The sequence below is a fragment of the Nicotiana tabacum genome, chromosome 16 (genome assembly GCF_000715075.1).
Source record: "Nicotiana tabacum cultivar K326 chromosome 16, ASM71507v2, whole genome shotgun sequence".
Lineage (NCBI taxonomy): Eukaryota > Viridiplantae > Streptophyta > Magnoliopsida > Solanales > Solanaceae > Nicotiana > Nicotiana tabacum.
In genome coordinates, this window is record NC_134095.1 from 84,297,773 (window position 1) to 84,322,516 (window position 24,744).

The following is a 24,744-nucleotide window of genomic DNA, read 5'->3' on the forward strand; positions in this document are numbered from 1 at the left end:
GTATAATACACAATAAGAATAGACCATCAAATTCTACGGTGTATATATTGTTGAAGAATAAATAAAAATTTAAACCAATTCCAAAACCATTATCACAAGAAGAGAAGTGAGCGGTAATTAAAAATATTCATAAATAATTTGTATATTCTAGTACCTTTAGTATTCACATGAATAGTAATTTCTGAAAATTATGGAGCAAGAAGAACTATAACTGATTTAAATAAAAGGCAATTAGAAGATTTCAGATTACTTAATATACCAAGTGTAATTTTAAAAAGTTTGCTGATGGTAGGGATAAATTTAGCCGGATAATATAATGATAAGGATAAATTTGACCGTATAATAGAGGTTAAATATATACCATATCTGAAAATAAAAGGATATATTTGACCTTTTTCCCATAGAAATATATTGGTTGCAAACTTGCGATTTTACCCTATACTCAAGCGTAGTATTCAGAAGATATCAATAATTTTCCCTTATCTTTAAAAAAAGGGAAAAAGGTCAAAATTGTCCCTCTACTTTGAATAATTAGTCACGTTTATACCTGTTTTTACTTTTCGCCTAAAATTGTCCGTACCGTTAACATAGTAACTAAAATTACCCCTAACCCTAACAGATATCCTACATGGCACCTGAGATCCATAATAATTTGCCAACTAAGCAAATATGAATCCATTTTTAAAAAGCCACCCGACCCATTAATTAGTCTTCTTCTTCATTGATTAGAGAAGACCAAACCGAAAGACAGATCATCTTCCTTGCCAGGTCGGCGCCGAAAATTTTAACCTAACACCCAGTTCGAATCAGCTAAAAATGCCTCAAACATTAGATTCAAATTCTAAAAAATGTTTCCAACAAAAATTTATAACACCCAATTGAAATTCTAGTAAAAGTTCTTAGATCTGATTTCTTCTTCTTTTTAATTCAAGCTTGAAGCTCCTTCAATGGAGACCAAAAATTTTCCCTCAAAGTAGATTTTCCCGCAGCAAACCGATGAATAAAATCACTTCAGCCAACCGATCCCAACTCTAAAATTAAAGCAGAACTGATATATTTCAAAAATCTCAAAAATCGATATACACAGTAATGATCTGTTGTTGAATCCACGAAGTTAGATTTTTTCTTTTCAACAAAATGAAGTTAGAATACAAAACTTTGATTAAACTTGATTAGAGTATTACTACAGTGGAGTATTAAACATAGAATCTTTCATTTGGCAGTGAGAACCAGTGGAGATGGAGTTTAGTACGAGATGTCGTGGCTATGGTGTAGCTAATTAACAGTTACCGAGTTTTGGCTATTTTATTGAGTGGACTAACGAGTTCATGGATAGTCAGTGAAATGGATCGGGTCTTTTCAATTGGTTCCGAATTTGCCTAGCTGTCAGTTTAGGAGAAGGGTCCTAGATGCCATGTAGGACATCTGTTAGGGTTAGGGGTAATTTTAGTTACTATGTTAATGATAGGGACAATCTTAGACGGAAAGTAGAAAAAAATATAAATATGATTAATTATTCAAAGTAGAGGGACAATTTTGGCCTTTTTCCGTTGAAAAAAAGGACAAAAGAAAAGTATTACTACGACAGTAGGACGGAATGAATGGCCGAATTTTACACTTCTCCGAAAATACGACGCGGCAGTCACATAAACGAAGTTGTAAAATTCTCTCCTATACCCTTCCTTCTTCCCCACTTCCCCTCTACATTTGACATTTACACCAACCCAAAAAATAAACTAATCATCACAATTCACACGACCCGCAGATCCCAAAAAATATCAACAACTCTCATCTACAATTTTTCATTTAATTTTCTATCAGTGAATAGTTTTATAATCTTCAAAAAACTCTATAAATATATTTTAAAAAAATGTCAAGCGACAGTGAGGACGAAGACGAGCTCTTACAGATCGCATTGCAGGAACAAGCTCAACGCAACATCAATTACCAGAAACCGGTTCATCAACCTTCTAAACCGGTTCGCAACTTCGTTCAGCCGCCATCGCAGCCCAACTCGAGAACCGGCGCTACCGGTAGTAATACGGCGGGGAGAAAGAACACTAGCGCTGCCGCGATGCCGAAGAGCAGTAACAAGAACAGTAATCAGCAGCGGAAGTCTGTGGAGGATGACGATGATTCGGAAATCGAGATGCTGAGTATATCATCGGGAGATGAGGATTCGTCCAAGGATCGCGGGTTCGGGTCGAGCAATCGGGCAGCAAGTGGTGGAGGGAAAGCTGCATCTGAGGATGATGGATTGTGGGATGGTGGTGAGCCTGATTGCTGGAAGCGTGTTGATGAATCTGAGGTATATCTATGTATTCCTTTTCTTATGCTTATTGAGCAACACTAGTAGTTCTATCTGCTTCTGCATATGCACTGTGGACTCATTGTACTGATGTTTGATAATATGTATGTTCAACAAGTTTATATAAGCTGAGGCAGTCTAGTTGTTATACATTTGCGCCCCATGTCTAACTACCTTGTTGTTGCTACCCTATGTCATAAGATAGGGGTAAGGTCTGCTTACACTTTGCCCTCCCCAGACCCAACTTGTGGGATTTCACTGGGCTTCTTGTTGTTGTTGTTGCAGTCTAGTTATATGTACAGTGGTGACATTCAAAAAAATGCAAACTTGCACGGTGATATTTACACACTTAATTTTCAAAGGGATTCAATAATTTATTAACCAGAACAATTATTTAAACCTTATCTGTACTGATAATTTTCTGATGAAGGGGATTCAATTGAACCCCCTTCAACACACTTACCCCCACCACTGGTTTGTACTACTTGAATGATATATGCTTCTTAAGCTATACTAGTAGTATATGCTCCGACTCATGCCTTAAGGATTCCTCTTCGTTAGTCATATGTTTCGGATGTATAAGGTCTATGAGCAGTTCTAGAGAATCTCTTTAGTTAGTAATTCTCAAAGGGGAAAAGTCTTCATAAAAAATTCTCAAAGGGGAAAAGGTTAGGATTTTGTCAAGCTTTATAGGGATTTTAAGCTGCAGAACACGAAAGCATGGACAGTCAGGCAAAATGAAGGAAAAAGTGAAAAAAATATGTAATGGAAGTAAATATGACTTGAAAATATATACACAAACAAGGGCAAATGAATTGAAAATACTAAACTCAAGTGAGATATATGAATAAAATCATGAAACCATTTGAAATTTCTAATAGAGATGCAAAGGTGAGGCTTTAAGTTTCTGATATAGGTTTAGTGACTATGTTTCTAATGTTAAATTATCTAATTCATGTTCTTAGTCAGTACCTAATTTGTTCACTACATTTCGTTAACAATGAACATATCAACTGCTAGTAATTGTTCATGTTTGGTTCTTCTCTTTAGGAAAAAATAGAGCCCATAGGCAAACAGGTGCACGGTTTAGTGCCTTGATGGCAGCCTAACACAAACTCTATTTTAAATACTGATAAAAAAACACTCTGTTTAAAGCATACGACTAAAGAATTTGCTTCAATGGATATCCTCTTTGCACATATCTGTTTGTACTTTAGTTGCTTACTATTTCTAGTAACATTCTTTACTATAAGCCTGTTTGCATTTTTTGAATAATTTTTGGAATTCACATTACTTGGATTGTTCATTTTAAGGGAATTAGTCTTTAGGTCTTGTTATACCAATATGGAGCTATATGTAAAATTATTTACCTTACAAAAACTAATCAGGAGGAGCAATATGTATTTGTGTTATTGGTTAAACAGTCTTCTTTATCTTTTGTAAATAAATCAGAGGCCGTGAGTGGTAGTTCCCTTTCTGTGTGGCAATTGATATTTAAACGTGATGAATAAGTTTTGAAATTTACTTATTGAAAATCTTTGCAGCTACGACGCAGAGTTCGTGAGATGAGGGAGGCAAGAGTGGTTTCAACCACTCAAAAGCCTGAGCCAGAGAAGACAGCTGTACCACAAAAAGCTATTAATAATTTGCAGTCTTTTCCTCGTGGCATGGAATGCATCGATCCTCTGAAGTTGGGGTACTTCTCTTCTTGCTTAAAATCTGGCTTGGGAAAGTGCTTTCTCCTGATACTTGTTCTTACTGGGATGCTGTTCTCCTAATGACAGGATAGTTGACAACAGAACATTACGGTTAATCAGTGAGACCTTACAAAGTTCCCCATCCATTGGCGACAGAGATCATTTAGACCCCAAAGTTCGTGGTATTTAATTCTGTCACCAATTTTTTTGATTCTATAATGCTGCCTGTTTTTGATTCATTATTTTCCTCGGACCATATTTGGTCAGCACTACCTGGGAAAATGGGAAAAGAATTATGGTTGAGCCCCTTCAAAGTCATTGTTATCAAGGGTATGTGTAGATGCAGTGATAAATATGAAGATTGATCTTCATAACAAGATTTACTGGATTGAATGATTTCGTATTATTGGGTTGGATGATATCAAGCCTATGTTCCTGTGGCTGTCAGGTGCTTGTGGTTTCAATTATAGGGATCTTATTTGTGATGTATTACAAACTTGTGTTGTGATTACCTTTAGGTCTGTCATAGTTCACGTTATCTTCATTTCTGTTTATTCTTGTGGCATCAGGTAAATCAGGACCCCAAGTAGCTTTTTGAAAGTCTTATTGCCTATGTGGTTGAGCCTTAGGGAAATGATTTGTGTTTGTTTACTCTTTAGTACAAAGATAAAAAATAAAAAAATAAAATTGATTTGTTCTTTTCTACTAGAAAATACCATATTGTGGTGTGAGAAAGCATGTGAAGCTTGGATTGCGATTGTTAGAATAGTTATGTAATAGTTATGTAACCCTAATCCCATATGTATTAGGAGTAGGACATGTTATGTATATATATAGGACTCATTGTATCATGTTGAACATATGAGAATAATATCAATCATATTTTCTCCCGTGCATTCTCACATGGTATTAGAGCAATTGTGAGAGATTTATCGCTGTGCACAAATTCCAGCGATTTCGGGAAGAGAAATCAGTCACCGGAAGTCTTTCTCCGGCGACTTTTTCAAGGTTGTTTGCGTTTGCGTTGTCTTCGTCAGTGTTGTGCAAAATCCAACACTACCACAAGAGTCGCCACTGTCCGGCGACCAAACCCCAGAAAAATCTCCGGCAACAGAAGCCCCAAGCGCCGCCAGAAGCTCACGCGCCGTCGCATGCAGAACCCTTCGGCCATTTTTTGAAAAACTTTCTTCAGAACAGTTGGGTCGTGTACCAATTCCGACCCCACCCATACTGTTTTCGTTTGATTCCGACCACTTTGAGTTTTTCTGGTGACTATACTAATTTTTTCCGGCAACTACAGTAATTTTTCGGCAAAAACTGTGTTTCTTTCATCTGTATCAGCGAGTTGTTAGTTGTTTCTTTATGTTATTTGGTGATAATTTTATAGACCTCACTTCAATCCAACGATGTCTTTGGGAGTCGATGCCTTCGGGTCTAAAAACTAGGGTTTTGGCAGTTCCGGTGTTATGATTACCTCTGAACCTTTAATGGGAAGTTCAAACTACTTAGCTTGGGCTTCGTCTGTCGAGTTGTGGTGTAAAGGTCAAGGTGTTCAAGATCATCTAATCACGAAGTCTAGTGAAGGAGATGCAAAGGCCAAAGCACTTTGGGAGAAGATCGATGCTCAATTATGCAGTATTCTGTGGCGATCTATTGATTCCAAGTTGATGCCCTTGTTTTGTCCATTCCAGACATGTTATTTGATTTGGGAAAAGGCTCGCACTTTATACACTAATGACATATCTCGTTTCTATGATGTGATATCGCGGATGACAAATTTAAAGAAACATGAATTAGATATGTCTACTTACTTGGGACAAGTACATGCATTCATGGAGGAATTTGAGAAGTTGATGCCAGTTTCTGCTAGTATTGAAAAGCAGCAAGAGCAGCGACAAAAGATGTTTCTAGTTCTTACTCTTGCTGGGCTTCCTAATGATCTTGACTCAGTACGCGATCAGATTTTGGCTAGTCCGACTATCCCCACAGTTGATGAATTATTCTCTCGATTACTTTGCCTTGCTGCAGCACCAAGTCACCCAATGATCTCATCACAGACACTGGACTCATCTGTTTTCGCATCCCAGACAGTGGACAATCGGGCATCTCATACTATGGAGAGTAGACGAGGAGGAGGTCGTTTTGGAAGATCTAGACCCAAGTGCTCTTATTGTCATAAACTTGGACACACTCGTGACGTGTGCTATTCCTTACATGGTCGCCCACCCAACAATGCTTATGTTGCTCAGACCGAGACTACAGGTAACCAGGGATTTTCTTTATCTGAAGGGGAGTATAATGAGTTCCTTCCATATCGAGCAAGTAAGCAGACATCTCCACAAGTAGCCTCTGTTGCTCAGACTGATACTTTCTGTTGCTGGTAATTCTTTTGCTTGTGTTACCCAGTTTAGTACTCTTGGACAATGGGTTGTGGACTGTTCCGTTGCGTTTTTGGGGCGATGCAGTTCTCACAGCTTGTTATTTGGTTAATCGGATGCTTTCCTCTCTCATCCAGAATTAGATACCGTATGCAGTATTGTTTCCCCAATCACTCTTATACTCTGTTCCCCTCGTGTTTTTGGGAGCACTTGTTTCGTTCATAACTTAGCCCCTGGGAAAGATAAGTTAGCTCCTCGTGCTCTCAAGTGTGTCTTCCTTGGTTATTCTCGTATTCAGAAGGGATATCGTTGTTACTCATCTGATCTTCGTAGGTACTTTATGTCCTCTGACGTCACATTTTTTGAGTCTAAACCTTTCTTTACCTCTTTTGACCATTCTGACCACCTTGATATATCTGAGGTCTTACCTATACCGACCTTTAAGGAGTCTACTATAGCTCCTCCTTCACCTTCCGCCACAGAAGTTTTACCCGAGTCTACCATAGCTCCTCCTTCACCTTCCGCTACAGAAGTCTTACCTATTCCAACCGTTGGGGAGTCTAGTGTGGCTCCTCCTAGACTCCCTGCCACAGGAACACCACTCTTAACATATCATCGTCGTTCGCACCCAACATCAGACCCAGCTGATTCATGTCCTGCACCTGACTCTGCTTCTACTGCGGACTTGTCTCTTCCTAGTACACCGATTGCACTTCGGAAAGGTATACGGACCACCCTTAATCCTAATCCCCATTATGTCAGTTTAAGTTATCATCGTTTGTCATTACCCTATTATACTTTTCTATCTTCTTTGTCCTCTGTTTCCATCCCCAAGTCTACAGGTGAAGATTGTCTCATCCAGGATGGCGACAAGCTATGATTGACGAGATGTCTGCTTTACATACGAGTGGTACTTGGGAGCTCGTCCCTCTTCCTTCAGGTAAATCTACTGTTGGTTGTCGTTACGTGTATGGAGTCAAGGTTGGTTCGGATGGTAAGGTTGATCGTTTTAAGGCTCGTCTTGTTGCCAAGGGATATACTCAGATATTTGGGCTCGATTACAGTAATACCTTCTCTCCCGTGGCTAAGATAGCATCAGTCCGCCTTTTTCTTTCCATGACTGCTGTTCGCCATTGGCCCCTCTATCAGCTGGACATTAAGAATGCTTTTTTACACGGTTACCTTGAGGATGAAGTTTATATGGAGCAACCACCTGAGTTTGTTGCTCAGGGGGAGTCTCGTGGCCTTGTATGTAGCTTGCGCCGGTCACTTTATGGTCTAAAGCAGTCTACTCGAGCCTGGTTTGGTAAGTTCAGCACAGTTATCCAGGAATTTGGCATGATTCAGAGTGAAGCTGATCACTCTGTATTCTATCGGCATTCTGCTTCGAATCTATGTATTTATCTGGTGGCTATGTTGACGACATTGTTATTACCGGCAATGACCAGGATGGTATTACTAAATTGAAGCAACATCTCTTTCAACACTTTCAGACTAAGGATCTGGGCAAACTAAAGTATTTTCTGGGTATTGAGGTCGCTCAGTCTAGCTCAGGTATTGTGATCTCACAACGAAAGTATGCCTTAGATATTCTTGAGGAGACAGGAATGATAGGTTGTAGACCTGTTGACACTCCGATGGATCCGAATTCTAAACTTCTGCCAGGACAGGGGGAGCCTCTTAGCGATTCTGCAAGATATAGGCGGTTGATTGGTAAATTAAATTAGCTTACAGTAACAAGACCTGACATTTCCTTTCCTGTGAGTGTTGTGAGTCAGTTTATGGATTCTCCGTGTGATAGTCATTGGGATGCAGTTGTTCGCATTCTTCGGTATATAAAATCAGCTCCAGACAAAGGTTTATTGTTTGAGGATTGAGGCCATGAGCAGATCGTTGGATACTCAGATGCTGATTGGGCAGGATCACCTTCTGATAGACGTTCTACTTCTGGATATTGTGTCTTAGTAGGAGGAAATTTGGTATCTTGGAAGAGCAAGAAACAAAATGTGGTTGCTCGGTCTAGTGCAGAAGCAGAATATCGAGCAATGGCTATGGCGACATGTGAGCTAATTTGGATCAAACAGTTGCTCAAGGAGTTGAAATTTGGTGAGATTAGTCAGATGAGACTTGTGTGTGATAATCAAGCTGCTCTTCATATTGCGTCAAATCCAGTGTTCCATGAGAGAACTAAACACATTGAGATTGACTGTCACTTTGTCAGAGTAAAGATACTCTCGGGAGATATTGCTACAAAGTTTGTGAAGACGAATGATCAACTTGCAGATATTTTCACCAAATCTCTCACTGGTCCTCGTATTAACTACATATGTAACAAGATCGGTACATATGATTTATATGTACCAGCTTGAGGGTGAGTGTTAGAATAGTTATGTAACCCTAATCCCATATGTATTAGGAGTAGGACATGTTATGTATATATATAGGGCTCATTGTATCATATTGAACATATGAGAATAATATCAATCATATTTTCTCCCGTACATTCTCGCAACGATTATAAGGTTATCTTCAATGTTGTAGCACTGCAATATGGTATGTCCTATAAGGAGGTATCGGACCACTTAAAGACAAGCTTAACGAGTAAATGCTGACAGCAGCAAAGGATTGCTTTTACTGATGCATGGATTTTTCAAAGGATTAATCCTAGTAGATAAATGATAATAGTGGGTAATGGAGGTCAATTTTTTCATTTTCATATTTACCAAATTCTATAACAATTTTCTTATTAGTGTCATTCAACTAATAAAATGAGGTCATTTCTACTTGTTTCAAAAGAAGTCATTTGAAGGAGAACCTTTATACTCTCCTCAAATGAACCTATTTCTTTACTATTTTTATTATCTACACTACTTTTCTTACAAGTTCTTGCATAATCTTGCAGAGAGGTTGAATTACTTTTCTGAGAAATTTGACCCGAAGTTGTTTCTGTCTCGGATCCACCAAGACACTAGCGCTTCAGAGTTAGAATCAGGTGCTCTTGCTGTAAAGACTGATCTTAAAGGACGTACACTGCAGAAAAAACAGTTGGTTAAAGAAAATTTTGACTGCTTTGTGTCCTGCAAAACGACAATTGATGGTGAGCTTTGCGTCCTGTAGCACGTGCTACGTTGGTCTTACCTTCATTTATGATAGAAAATGCTTAGTTCGGCGGCAATGTTTTCCTTTTTGTAGATATTGAGTCAAAGTTAAGACGGATTGAGGAAGACCCTGAAGGTTCTGGAACCTCTCACTTATTTAATTGTATCGAAGGAGTTAGTTCAATTGCTAATCGTGCTTTTGGGCCACTATTTGAAAGACAGGTAGGTAGCGCACAATTCATTATATTTTATTAATACATGTAATAAAATTTGAGTATGTAAGTCTGGTTCTTTACTTCTCTTGAATATGGATGGTACTTTATGGTTTTGTTTTTGTAGAAACTTTTGTGAGTGTAAATATTATTGTGTAGGCTCAAGCTGAGAAGATAAGATCTGTTCAAGGAATGCTGCAGAGGTTCCGAACACTATTTAACTTGCCCAGTACTATTCGTGAGAGCATTAGTACTGGTGAATATGACCTGGCAGTCAGGGAGTACAGGAAAGCAAAGTCAATCGTTCTGCCTTCTCATGTATGGATGACCTAGTTAATGCTATGACTTTACATATGCTTGTGTTGTGTGCATTATCCTCCAAGTGAGAATGGCGTATAGAGTTTTATATTTTTGTTTTTACGTGTGCCTTTCAGTGCTTAGCCTTTATATTTCCTGGCCTTATTAATCTGTTTTATAGTCGTTATAATTGGTGCTACCAGTAATTGATTATGCTTGGATCCTATCATATATTGTAGTTTAGGACTTCTTTGCAGAAGCTTCTCCTATGTATGCAATTGACAATTTTTTTTTTAATGATTTGCTTAATGTACAGGTGCGAGCACCTCCTTGATGCCTTATTTGATGAGACCTTGAGTTTAATTATTTGAGAAGTATTTTAGGTGCTTTAGCCCTCCTCTGTTTTGACTGCATGTATGCAATTGACGATTTTGCTTTTATGCTAACAATTTGTTTAATGTACTGGTGCGAGCACCTCCTTGATGCCTTATTTGATGAGACCTTGTATTTAATAATTTAAGAAAAGTATTTTAGGTGCTTTAGACATCCTCTGCTTCTCACTGTGTTCTGATTAGTTAAGCTGATTAAAACTTGACAGAGTTCCATGCTTTCATGGCTTAGTTTTGATTTAGTTGTAGTCATGTTCCATTTGACATTGTTATATGCTCCTTAACATATTGGGTTCGATAATAGTCTGATGCTTAACCTTTTCTGATTAGTTTCTGACCTAAATAGATTTACTGTTTGCATCCCTTTGTCTTTGTTAATATTTTTCATAGTTATTCATAGTTTTTGCCCTATCTGTGTTACTCACTCTTGATTGAATATCTTTCCGTCAGGTTGGAATTTTGAAGCGTGTGCTTGAGGAGGTTGAAAGAGTTATGCAAGAATTTAAAAGCAAGCTTTATAAGTCTCTGGAAGATCCTCAAATTGACCTAACAAATGTAAGTTATGGTTACCATCTTGAGTTCAACATTAAAAAGTCAAAAGTTATGACCAGTGCATGATTAGGACATTGCTGTAGATAGTTTGGTTCTCTTAAAGTCCACAAGGAGGTGTTCTTTAATACACACACTTGGATTGTTAAAACTTGAAAGACTAAAGATCTCAGAACTCTTCTCTTGCTAAACTTAAAAATGTGAAAATATATCTCGAGCTTTCAATTTGTGGATTAGGGATAGTCCTAGGACCTTTCAACTTCCTTTGCTTCCTTTCCCCTTTATCAGACATCCACTTATGTTTTGGTGACCAGTCACCTGTTGAGGCCATTCTATTTAACTACTTATGTCATGTCCATTTGAGCTACCTATTTTTGGGATAAATAGTGATTACATATTAAGAAAAGGGATAACCCCATATATGTGAGGTATACAACATTAGACTCTAATACCCAAGGATGCATATCACTCTTCTGCTGTGTCTTGTCTAGCTAATATTTGTTTTTTCTTGTTAATGCTAAATTATGATAGAATCCAAATGCCTCAAACATGTTCTTTTATAGTGTTAAGTTCATAATGATTTAGGGTATCCTTTTGTACTGTTACTGCTGTCTAGGGACTTGATTGGTGTTCTTTTATAAAATTATTGGTATCTTATAATTGTATATTAGCTGGTTAATTTACTGAGTGAGCTTTCCTGCCTGCAAATAGCTTCTCCTAACACTCTTTTTTTGCGTCTGAATTCTAAAGCACTTCTTGGAATTTGGGAAGTCATGATCAACGTTAGGTTGCTCAAAGCTTAGCAAGGTTTAAACATCAACATGTAAAGTTCCTTTGTATATCATCACTGTACTTTTACTTGAAGCAGTGAGCCATATTAATAGTTTTCTTTGGACCTCCTTTTCGTGATGTATGGTAGGGTGCAGACTTGTTGATCACCTCGCACCTGCTATCTGAATTTATTTTCTTGTTTCCTGTGTATAAGATAGAACTGAATACACATAGAGGTAACTGATTAATTCATATTGAAGAGTGCCTATGTCATCTATCAAATGTCTTATATGTGTAGACAATCAGCCTGATAAATTGATATCGGACTGCAATCTCAATGTAACTACCTTTTGCTGTGTGATAAAGAACTTCCAGACAAATGTTTGGATATCTTACTACATATATGAAGGAGAAATGTGATTCTATGCTAAAGAAGGGTGAAATTGCTTATATCAAGGCATGGCAGGTCTCAATTGCCGGATTACTGAGGGCAAACCAAACAGTTCTGATAATTGGTTACCCTGATTGCACTTGAATTATGGACCTTATATTTGTGTGCAACCATCTAAATGCGGATACTTTAAATTGTCACTTTCTATGTTTAAGGAAAATCTAAAATATTTTCCTATAAATACTTGTTACTCGTATTTTGACTTTAATTGCTTCATGCAGCTTGAAAATAATGTGAGACTCTTGTTGGAGTTGGAACCCGAATCAGATCCTGTGTGGCACTATTTGAATATACAGGTGAGGACTCTAAGGTCCAATCATCAGTTTCTATTTTTGTTCCTAGGTTCTTTTTCTTTTACTAGAAAGACAATTTTATTGAACATAAAGCCTTGTGAGACTAACAATTGAAACAAAAGATCGACCAATTGACAAGATATAATGTTACATCATGAGTTGTTTTATAGCAACTGCTAACTCCACTATGAGTTTTGTTACCGGTTGAACTCATGGTTGTTTGATGTCTCTTAACCTTTCGATTGAACCTATTAAGTTCCCACGTCGATTGAGGGTATGAGAAGTTGTCTCCTTGGGTGGTTTTGGACAATTTTCACCTCATAAGCAAGGTTTTGGATTGAGCAGGCTCAAGGTCCATTTTCTTAACATGGTAAAAGTTGGGGTCAGCTATATGAATCCTCACATTCTCATTTAAGCTCAACTCATATCATCATCATACCAAATAAAAATATATTCTGAGGATTCATCATGAATTGGCAAGTTTTATGCTGGCTGCCAGCCTACCAAAACTCTCCTCCTTTATCCGTGCTTGGGACCGGCCATATGAGCAAGCTCACATTTCATTAAAAACAGAATACTCGTGATGGTTTGTGAAACCCTCTCTCTTCTGCATAGATTATAATTGGCATTTTGTTTTCTTTATCGGAGGCGAATGATATGGTAAATATTTCCATATTTTGTTGTGGGACTAAATTCTGCAATGTTCTCTTTGTTGTCAATCCGACAGAACCACAGAATCCGAGGTTTGCTTGAGAAATGCACTTTAGATCATGAAGCAAGGACGGAAAACTTTCGGAATGAGATGCGTGAAAGAGCTTTATCTGATGCAAAATGGAGGCAAATTCAGCAAGATTTGAACCATTCTGTAAGCCCAACTGCCTGTTATCAGAAACATTTGATAATTAACTGGATTTAAAAATTAATGTACTAATTTTCTATCCCAAATGATCATCAGTCAGATGTTGATTACTCTGATTCTCATGAAAATGCATATTTGCCGGGTGATTCACAACAAGTGGAATTTAGTGGTGAAAAGGTTGATTCTCTCAGAGGAAGTTATATAAGGAGGTTAACTGCTGTAATTATCCATCATGTGCCTGCCTTTTGGAGAGTAGCTATTGCAGTTTTCAGCGGGAAATTTGCGAAGGTAATGAATTTTTCTTCCAAGTATACTTTGTAACTAGGTTGGTGCAAAATCCGAAGGATATAAACAAGATATTTTCTGATAATTTACAAAGTCAATGAGGGCCAGAGCTTTTGTGGTGTTTTTGAGTTATTTCAGTGTCAAAACAAAAGCAGTTAAATTTGCATCTTGCACTTGTCATTTTTGGGGGTTTCAATTTATTTTTTAAACAATTCAAAAAATGGATGACAATCATTGATAAGTTTAGTTAACCTCAGTTTGCTTAGTTGATTTGCATAATCTTTGAGTCTTGTAAGAACACAGTTTCTGAATACAACTTTGTGTATTAGGTTTAGAAGTAATTCTCATTTTCTGCACCCAAGGGTATGGCCTAGTGGCCTATAAAGTGGGTTGAGAACCATAAGGTCTCATGTTCAAATCCAGCGGAGGCAAAATACTTGGTGATTTCCTCCCATTTGTCCAAGCCTTGGTGGATAGGATTACCGGGTACCTATGCTGGTGGGAGGTATCTGTGGAATTAGTCTAGGTGCCCGCAAGCTGCTCCAGACACCACGGTTATAAAAGGAAAAGTAATTGTCAATTTTCTTTCTTTGGTTCGTTGTTAATCTGACCTACTGATTACACTAGTTTCTGATTGAGCTCTTATTATCTAGGACGAGAGGAAAATCCATGAAGATTAAAAGCGTGCAGTTAAGAAATGGTCAGATAATGTATCTACTTAATTTCAAAAAAGAAATGGTCTGATAATGTAAATCTTTCTGTCACTGGTCAATATTAATAGATATCTAAACAAAGTTACATCAGTTATCTGCCCTTGGTTTGTAATCAAGATCCTGTTATAAAGTTAAAACGTGTCAAAAACCAAAGAGCTTGATAAACACAAAGAGGAAATATCTGATTTCTTTTGGTGCTATTTAGAACTAATGATTCTCCCTCGTCCCTAAAAGAATTGGTGTTCGGAGTACGGGGCTGAACTTATCTAATTCAGTGTGAATTTGGGCATTGATTTCTTAAATATTTAATGTAAAATTTATCTATTTAAAAACTAAATAAAAAGTACTATAAGTAACATTTTTATTGTTAAAATATTTAAAAGCTTTTTTTGAAATGGGTAACGGGTATATTAAAACATCAGCACAAAGGAAGTGCTGAAATTCATATTTACAGATTACAAAATGCAAAAATATCACCTGCACATCTCACAGGGATCCTATGACATCTATGATAGATTCTGCTTCATCTACTTATTTTTCTTTCACCAAAAGTGAAATAACAAAATATAATTCATCTTAATCTTTTGTACTGAGCTACTTCTATCTTCAAAGCATCTTGCATTCCTTTCTTTCCATAGTGTCCACCAGATGCATGCTGGGATGATCTTCCACCAACTCTTCTGCTTTACACAACCACCTGAATATTTAAAAGCTTTTTGAAAAGGAGTGGTCAAAGAAAAACTCTTTGACTCCGTAAAGATGACGTTTGTTACTGTCCAGCACTATCTTATTGCTGGGATTTTGCTTTTTTGCATAGTGATTCTAAAAAATATGGCTCCCCTATTAGTGTTTGTCTCATTATTTGTGGGAGGACACATTCAAGGCGAAGCAGCTACATAGTGTTAATGGTTCAAAAGTAACTCTTATCTCTGCTTGACTAATGACAAGTACCTGGATACAATAACTTAAACTTGATACTGAAACAAGTTGAAACATTGTCTTTTGAGCTCTTTCCTCTTTGGGGTTTGAAATAGTTGTGCTAGATATGTTATATCACAAGTGGAAGGGGACTTATGCTTGAAGTCGTGATCTCTTACTATTATGTAGTCTTTATGGTTCTTCTATGTTTTTAACTCACACTATGGTTGAAAGTAATAAATTATAGTACTTTAATTTAATGACGTTAGCAGATATAGATGCTAATAAAATTGTCATTACTTCTGCCATATATCATTGATAATTCTTATTGTGATCCTTGGTCTGGTCAAGGTAATTTTCTTTTATTATTTCCCTCTTTCTTCCTGTTCTCATTTGCTCTTTTTCTTTTTATTATTCACACTTTTACACAACATTCACTAACCACTAATTATATTCATTTTTTTTTCTCCCAATATCACTTCCGTCGCCCCTCTGACGCCATAGCCACTGTTATCCCAAATTTTGGTTCAATAATATCTCATGAAAGATTCACCATTGTTCCCTTTTAGCTTTGTTTTTCAATTTCAAAGTACAAATCTACTACCACCAGTAAACCACCCTTCTCCGCTCAAAGAACCCGCTTACCCCTTTGTTCCTGTTGGATAGTTTTACGTGCAATTTCATTTGCAAATTTGTGGGTTGTTATCAATTCTCAAGAAAGGAATTTTGGCTCCGGTGAAGATGAGAGATTGAAGAGTGCTTTTAATCGGGGGTGAAGTGTTGTTGGGGTGATTTTGCTGGTTGCTTGGGAGTCTTTCGGGGAAGAAATAATAATTCTATTTTCTATAACTGGAATGAGAGGCTTGAAAGTGGTGAAAATGATGAGTCAATAGAAGGCGAGCAGCTGAACTCCATCGGAAATAGAGGAAACAGAAAGATGATGAGGAAAAAGAGAGGGAAAATAAAGAAGAGAGAAATGAATAAGAAAACAAAAAGTAGGAACGATAAAGGGTTTTGTATTTCACTTAAGATAAACTACTCAATTGTAATTACTTACAGCGTCCAATGAAAAATCACATTTGTTCTGTTTTTAATCGCTTCTAGTGGGGTGAAAACACTTCCTTTGCCACATCACCTCTTAGGGTGATATTAATTTCACATCGGATAAGAATAAGGGGGTAATAGAATGCCCGTAAATTTTAGGTGTGTAACTGAGTTCTGGGAACAAGTTTGAGGGGTAACTTGTGTATTTTCCTTATAAGATATGCAGTCTCATCTCTCAACATTTGTTATTTATTTCCATCTGCTAGTTTCTTTGATCTCAATGGACCTTTCTTCTGGTTCTGTAGTCTTCTCAAGTATCCTCTGATTCAAATGTGAATGCCTCTGTGAACAAAAGTGAAGAAAAAGCGGGAGATGGGAAGTACTCAAATCATTCACTTGATGAAGTTGCTGGGATGGTTCGCAGTACTATATCAGCTTATGAATCCAAGGTAATTGTCCAATCTTGATGGTAGGTGAGTAAAGTATAGATATATATGTAATCTTTGAGTAGTTTATGGACTTTGTTGTCTTCCATTTATGGTTGTAATAGGAATAGTTATCAGAAATTTCCCCACTTCCAAATTTGTCCCACCAAAAAGAAAAAAATTTAACTATCACTTCCAAACTTTTTGCTTTTCAATCAATGAGGATCAAGGCCTGCTGCACAATGCACATTACTTCTCTTTGTTCTATTTATTTTGCCGGGAAGGGGTTTTATTTTATTGAGGTCACTATTATGTAATTCTTTGCTGGGAAGGGGTTTTATTGAGCTCACTCTTATGTAATTACTCCAAATTTTCTAAAGAGCAGCCTTTCGAAGGTGTTTATAATGAAAACGTATCCCCAGTGAATACCTCTCTATGTAAATTTTTCACCCATGTTTGTCTGTGTTAGCATAACCTTCTAGCACTTTTTGACTTAGGATGCAGTTGGTTTTGGTTTATCTATGAAAGTCTATATCGGAGGAGGAAGTTAGATTCATTGGACGGTTGCGGCTCACAGAATCTGGATTTGAAGTACTCCATTGCCTTTCCTTCTATCAGACAGTATGATTACTGTGACAAATCTAAGCATGACTACACCCAAACTGCTTAAGCTCCTTACTTCAGTTTGTTGGCTTTGTACCCTTTTTAAGTTTTCACATTCTTTTACACTAGGAGCAAGCTGTAGTTAGTCTTTCTGTTATCGACCTCGTTTTGGCATTCCAGAAAACAAATTTGCAACTAGGCTTTGCGATTGATTTGTATGTCTCGGGGTGAAAGAGGTGTAACATCTTATGATTTCATATGTTCGTTTTGCTTCTTTTTAATGCATCTGAGTATTGAAATAACTCCCACAGGTTCAGAATGCATTTGGGGATCTTGAAGAATCAAATATTCTTTGCTCATACATGAGCGATGCCATAAAGGAGATATCCAAAGCATGTCAAGCTTTTGAAGCAAAAGAATCAGCGCCTTCAGTTGCTAGTACGTAAATTTTAGAGTTGCTTAGACTATTGTGCATGAGAGGTATCTGATTGACTTTATTCCTTCGTAACAGTTGCAGCACTGCGAACACTTCAGTGTGAGGTCTCAAAAGTTTACATATTGAGGCTCTGCTCATGGATGCGGACTACAGTTGAAGAGATATCAAAAGATGAATCCTGGGTTCCAGTATCTATTTTAGAAAGGAATAGATCTCCATATACCATTTCTTCCTTGCCTTTGGCTTTCCGTTCAATTATCACATCTGCAATGGATCAGATCAATTCGTAAGTTGTAGAGGTTTGTTACATGCTGTACATATTTATACATAAAGACATAAGTATCCAGTTACCCCTACATATGGCAGTAAGTTGAACAGTCTGGGTAGCTAGATTCTCTCATTATGTAACATCTTTGCTATTTTGACATTTACTGTTACTTCTTTATTTTTTGAAAAAGTTGCTTTGACATTACTTTAAAAAAAAAAGAAGGAAAAAAGCTTCAGACACTGGGAAGTGCTTCAAATCTAGGGTTGCAAGACTTAAGAATGAATACATGACTTAAGCAAGAGTGAATAAGTGGTAATTTGCACCTATGTGAGCCTTAGACCAGCTTTATTAAATATCACTTGGTTCCCTTGAATGAAGTAACTTGACGTAGGAATTGTTAACTTTTTGTCGTCTTTGGAAGCTATAAGCCCTTAAGAACTCGCTAAATCAAGGGGTTGGCCTGGTGGCAATTGACTTGAGCCTTGGGGTTTGCTCCCTTTCAAGGTCTCAAGTTCGAAACCCACTGGGTGCAAACAATTTCTTAGGGCCATTGGACTGGGTAAAACCTGAATTAACCGTGGTGCACTTGTGGGAAACTCCTTGCCGAGGGCCTGTGCACCCCTGGGAATAGTCGGGGCTCTTAGAGACTCGGACACCCGGTGCAAATCAAAAAAAAAAAAAAAAGAACTCGCTAAATCAAGGGTCATTTGTGGCTTTGCATGTGTAATCTGAACTTCTAAACTAAATTTTTTGACTAGATTCACTACATTTATATATACCACTTGTATATGGGTGAAAATTTTATTTTATAAACTAGGTAAACATTTAACCAAAAGGTACCTCTTACTTACGTTTGAAAGATTATGCTGCAGTTATAATTATTGATAAGACTTGTTTTTTCACTAGAAAGAAAGTTTTGCTCATGAGAATAGCTGTCACAAAGATTAGAACCTGAAGATGACTAATTCTTCTTTCTCTGGGACCTCTAGAACAGATAGAGATATGATAGACCATGTAGAGGTTCCACTGATTCTCCTCCCACTCCTTATGTACTGAATTTAAGGCGGTTTTAGAATTTACTGGTTCTACAGTCTGTCCATGTACGCCATTCACTGGCAAATGGCGAGAATGTACAATTCCCTCAAATCTTACCTTTCCAGCTATGATCAAGTCTTGGAGTTTAGTGCTAAAAACTCATTAAATGAGAGAGAGAGAGAACAAAAGATTCCGTAAGTATTCTTGCAAAACAATAACAAAAGCATATTTCATTGTTACATTGTTTGTTAAATAATGTACCAAGGACTTGATTGTTCTAGGTCTTCTCAAATGTGATGGAAATTGAAGTCTCTGTTACCTTTTAACTTAAGTGGAACCTTTGCTTAATAGAAGAGGCGAAGGGAAATTCCTGAGATATATTGAGGAATGAGGAAAGCACATACAGATTTAGTGAAAATATGAGTAACACTATAAAGCTGAGTAACAAAGTGATGAATAAAGAGATACCAAGAGGATCGTGTATTTGTTCATACTAGCTATTATTCAAATTTTTGCAAGGATGGAGTGGCCATTGCAAGAAAAGGAGTCCCCTACTGAGAATGTGTAAAGATAAGATGGAAGCATCTGAAGGCGCAAACCGCAGATGATGGATATCACTGATCCTTTTAGGATTAAATTGAGGTGTGATTGCCTGTTCTTAATGATAGAGAAGGCGAATAGAGATGGGTGGGCTTGTGAATGAATTCTCGTGAGATTTCTAAAAGTATCCCAAGGCCCCAAAAATCATTCTGCTTAGGAAGATGCATAAGCTCTTAGTTAAGAAGAGGTTGATTCTTCAACACCTCCTATCTCTCCTGAAGAGAGTCGTGTATGATTTAATCTAACTTCTGACTCCTTTAGAGTTTTGGGAATCACCAACTGATTAAGTGTTTATCTTTAACAAAGGTTAAAAGTTATAACATTCTAGTAGGTTTGCCATCATGCTGTTTATTTGTTGTTGGAGGGACATGGAAATGATGTCTTTTAGGATGGGTGGAACCTAATATTATTAGCTGTGGATAGTAATTCATTTTGGTTTGCGTGGGATATGGATATCCTTACCTGGTCGAAAATCATATCCGTGTCTGACCTTTATCCCGAAAAGGGAAAAAAATGAAAAAAGGAAGCAAAAAGGCATATCCATCTCTGAGATTTGACAATCAGAAAATGGTAATATACTTTACTGAGAACCATACTAAGATATTTTGTCTGAATTGGTGGACGACTTTTTGGTTGTGGACCCTTGTAAGAGGTTCTGGGATCATGCCTAATATCATATCACTGCTAGAAAAGCACATTGCTCTCAGTACATATGTATGTCACAGCTTTGACCTTTTTTTGATAAATAAAGGAGGTAGCAGCTGTATAGTACTAAGGAGCCAAAGGCGTAAAAAGGGACCCCATGCTTCTTTAATTAACATGAGGAGTCCAAATATGTATCCATGTCATTTTCTTTCCACGTGATTTATTTTTAGTGCCTGGGCATTGGAAGACGAAGTTTACAACTTTCTGCCTTTTCTGCGGTCTACCTCTAGAATTGATTGTGCATAGGCATAATCAAAAACAATATCAAATGGAAGTTAACATAAAGATTTTTGTTTCCTCAGTGTCTCTTAAGCAGCATTTTTATCCATGTTCATGCTACGTAGGGACTTAAAGCACATCTCCTCTCTCAATGGTTAAAAATTTGCAAGGAAATCGATCAAAAGGATCTCCATTCACTCTAAGCACATCTCGTCCCTCAGTGGTTAAAAAGTTACAAGGAAATCTAACAAAAGGTTGTATAATTCTTGTAAGCAAAGATGAACTCTTCTTGTGGTAAGCCGTATTGACAGTGTATTTAGGCCATCAGAGAACAAGTCTGTTACTTTGTTATGAGAGCTTAAGTGTGTCTCAACTTTTGTTCTTTTTTCGTTAGCTAAGCTTTTATTTTTTCCAGAATGATTGAGTCTTTGCGGAATGAGGCGATGAAGTCAGAAGACATATTCTTGCAGCTTCAAGGAATCCAGGAATCTGTTAGACTTGCCTTCTTGAATTGTTTGCTTAATTTTGCTGGTATGTAGAAGTTGATACCTTAGCATTTCAGTAGCTGAAAGACTTCAGAGCTTGATACAAATTGTTTTCCCTGATAATTATAGGTCATCTGGAGCAAATCGGAAGTCAGCTTAACCTGAATAAATCCAACAAAGAAAGTCCGTATTTTCAAAATGGATATCTTGAACCAGAAGAAAAATCATCTGATCCCCTACCAGGAAGTATTGTTGATCCACATCGACAGCTGTTGATGGTTCTAAGTAATATTGGATATTGTAAAGATGAACTTGCTCGTGAATTGTACTGCAAATACAAACAAATTTGGCTGCAGCCGAGGTACAAAATTACTTTCTGCTCTTTAGCTTACACATTTAGTTAAAAGCACTTTGATGATATCTTGCTCCAAAATATATAAGAAATATTGGAAAATCCCAGCAAGTAAGCTGGATAGACTTAGGAATGTTATTTCTTATATTAACATTATGCAGAACGAATTTCAAGGTGAGATTCATAAAATGGTTGGTTACACCGGGCATTACTGGTTTGCACATTTTGCATAGAACTCTTATTCTTATGCTGAATAAGAAAAAATGAGAAGACTGTGTTGATCATTTCCTAGGCCTTTTCTCCCTTGACTTCGGCAAGATTTTTGTTTAACTGCCAAATATTATGTTTAACATCATGTCATTATGATATCTACTTTAGGGGGAAGGATGAAGAGGACAGTGATATCCAAGAATTGATTATGTCTTTTGCTGGGCTTGAAGAGAAGGTCCTTGAACAGTACACTTTTGCAAAGGTATGACATAAAACTGTTGTATCAATTTTTTACCTGGAAGAATCTTAAAAGAGAAATGGAACCTTGAGTCGAGAAACTACTGCACGTCACTGGAGATTCTTGAATGAGTATATTTGCACCAAGCATGTGGCAAAATGTTTATTCAATTATACAGTTATAGTCATTGTGCTTTCATACAAATTGCTTGTTCATGTACCTTTCTCAGAATCAAAATACAATGTACTGCGATTAACCCTCACCCCCTAATCATTTAATTTAATATAATTGGGAGACAGGTAGTTAGATGATATATCTTTTGGTCCCTCATGGGTGTGGAGGATGTACAATATCCCCCCAAAAAGAGGAAGTTGCAACATTTTTGTGATGTGCTTGATATGGTCATACATTTCTTAAATAAAGGCTCCATAATTACTATTTTTTGGCATATTTTTGTTAGACAAATTTGATTAGAGCAGCGGCTATAAACTATTTCTTGGATGGTGGAGTGCAATGGGGTGCTGCGCCAGCAGTTAAGGTGAGAAAGACACTTCTCATTAACTTAGTGTGTTTTCACCTTTGAATGTTAACATGGCCTTTTTTGCCTTGCAGGGTGTGCGAGATGCTGCTGTGGAATTGCTGCACACTCTAGTAGCTGTACATGCAGAGGTAAAATTCCCTGATTGTTTTATGGGCATACTGTTGCTGAACTAGTTAATTTTTAAATTTCCTTATTACTTGGTCTTCTTTGTAATATTGATTTTTCTCTTCACAGGTCTTCGCTGGTTGTAAGCCTCTACTGGACAAGACGCTTGGTATTCTTGTTGAAGGCTTAATTGATACTTTCCTAAGTCTTTTCCATGAAAATCAAGACAAAGATCTCAAAGCATTAGACGCGAATGGCTTTTGCCAGCTTATTCTTGAGGTGAATTGGCAGTCTACTGAGTCTCATACAAAACAATGGAAAATAGTAACTACATACTAAAGCTAAAAATTGACACTGTACTGTTGCTATGTTCAGTTAACTTGTGCTGTCAGATGACTTCTGCTCTAATGGTTTAAATACAATTTGATGCTTTGCATTTGCTTTTTGAGTACTTTTGGTTCCTCTAGGTTGCAGCATTCAGTGTTGAGCCAAAAAACATAAATAGTTCCTGGGATTTTTTTCTGATGGTTTGTGTGGCTAAACATGCAGCTTGATTACTTCGAGACCATATTGAATCCTTATTTTACACATGAAGCAAGGGAGTCTCTGAAAACATTACAAGGGGTCCTCTTAGAGAAAGCAACAGAATGTGTTGCGGAGGCTACTGAGACTCCAACTCACAGCCGCCGGCCGACACGTGGAAGTGATGATGTATTTCTGGATGACCGGCAGCAAGGGATGACTGTATCACCAGATGACCTGATTGTGAGTAACACTTGCTCTGTATGCTCTTCTTTTCAGATTTCTTTTTCCGCTTGCCTTCTGAGTTATCTGTACAGTTAAGATAGACTTTCTTACAGAATATTGCTTATTATCACTGAATCCACCTGACAATTTTGCTGCTTTGCCTGGCCACAGTGCTGCCTTTCACCACAGTGTTTAGTTTAGACGGTGTCATTGAGTTGTTTCCTCCACCTTTCTTACTTGCATTTCAATTGTGTTTTAATTCTCAGGCTCTTGCCCAGCAGTATAGTTCTGAGCTACTTCAATCTGAACTTGAGAGGACTAGAATCAATACAGCATGCTTTGTGGAATCAATTCCCCTGGACTCTGTTCCAGAATCGGCTAAGGCAGCATATGCTTCTTTTAGAGGACCTATGGATTCTCCCACTAGAAATTTTAGGGGATCACAACATATTGGATCCCCAAGTTTCTCCAGGCCAAGACGTAGATAAATAAGTATCCATTTCTTTTCTGTCAGTTTTTCTTATGTAATGCTTGTGCAGTTGTTGTATTTTAGCAGTTTCTACATTCTTTTGTTAGAAGAAAGAATTTTGCTGATTCATTCATGTACGTAGAATTGAAGCTGTTTTCCGCCAGTACGGTTTCAAAAGATTTTATGCAATTTTCTTTATATAAAGTTGACTTGAGTTTTATATCTTGTATTTGGTCTTATTCCACTTTCGATCCCATATATAGCTGACGGTGAGGGGTATACTGTGGACAGACCACCTTGCGTTGCTACGAGTAGCTAATTACTCGGGGGAAATTCAAAAATAGCCAGATTTATAAGTGGTCATTCAAAAATAGCTACAGTTTTAAAAGTAATCGAAATTTAGCCACTTTTCATGTAAATATAAATCTGAACGAAAACACTGTTCAAAATTCGGAAAATACTCTAGCATAATATACTGGAGTTCCAGGATAAGTATATTGCAACTCCAGCTTATTATAATGGAGTTCCAGCATAAATATACTCAACCTCCAGCATAATATACTGGAGTTCCAGTATAATATACCGGTCCAGTATAATATGCTGAAAATTTATACACAAGTGATCCAATCTCCAGTATATTATGCTGGAACTTTCCGCGTGTTGGAATTCCAGCATAATATGCTGGAAGTTCATACACAGATGCACCGATCTCTAGTATATTATGCTGGACCGGTTCCTATTGCAGCAAAATAATGGCTATTTTTCAATGACTTTGCAAATGCTGACTATTTTTGAATGATCCGTCCGAAAACTGGCTAGCCCGTGCTATTTTAACTAATTACTCCGACTAGTTTGACCACACCATTGGGTATGTGTATCCTTCAAGTCGTTTGCTCAAAGTCAAAGTTTAGTTTGGGAGTCCGTACGTTGCAATTTCTGCTTGGCCCTATTTCTACAAAGGAACCTCCTACTAGCGGACAATGCTATAGATCCTCTTAAATGGATCCTTCCTTTCAGCTAGATACAGTTGCTGTTTTTATTGAC

General features: G+C 37.3%; 1 protein-coding gene across 1 annotated transcript; it reads left to right on the forward strand.

Annotated features, from left to right (window-relative positions):
• The first annotated feature begins 1,600 nt into the window (after positions 1 to 1,600).
• On the forward strand, positions 1,601 to 23,904 carry LOC107788285 (exocyst complex component SEC5A). The gene is made up of 21 exons (XM_016609958.2): positions 1,601 to 2,308; positions 3,853 to 4,004; positions 4,093 to 4,187; positions 9,286 to 9,480; positions 9,576 to 9,703; positions 9,853 to 10,011; positions 10,830 to 10,934; positions 12,372 to 12,446; positions 13,171 to 13,308; positions 13,399 to 13,590; positions 16,568 to 16,711; positions 17,602 to 17,728; positions 17,802 to 18,012; positions 20,969 to 21,084; positions 21,168 to 21,399; positions 21,769 to 21,862; positions 22,299 to 22,376; positions 22,451 to 22,507; positions 22,614 to 22,763; positions 23,034 to 23,249; positions 23,498 to 23,904. Exons 1-21 carry the CDS (start codon positions 1,871 to 1,873, stop codon positions 23,717 to 23,719), a joined length of 3,324 nt encoding a protein of 1,107 aa, XP_016465444.1. The 5' UTR covers positions 1,601 to 1,870; the 3' UTR covers positions 23,720 to 23,904.
• The last annotated feature ends 840 nt before the right edge of the window (positions 23,905 to 24,744 follow it).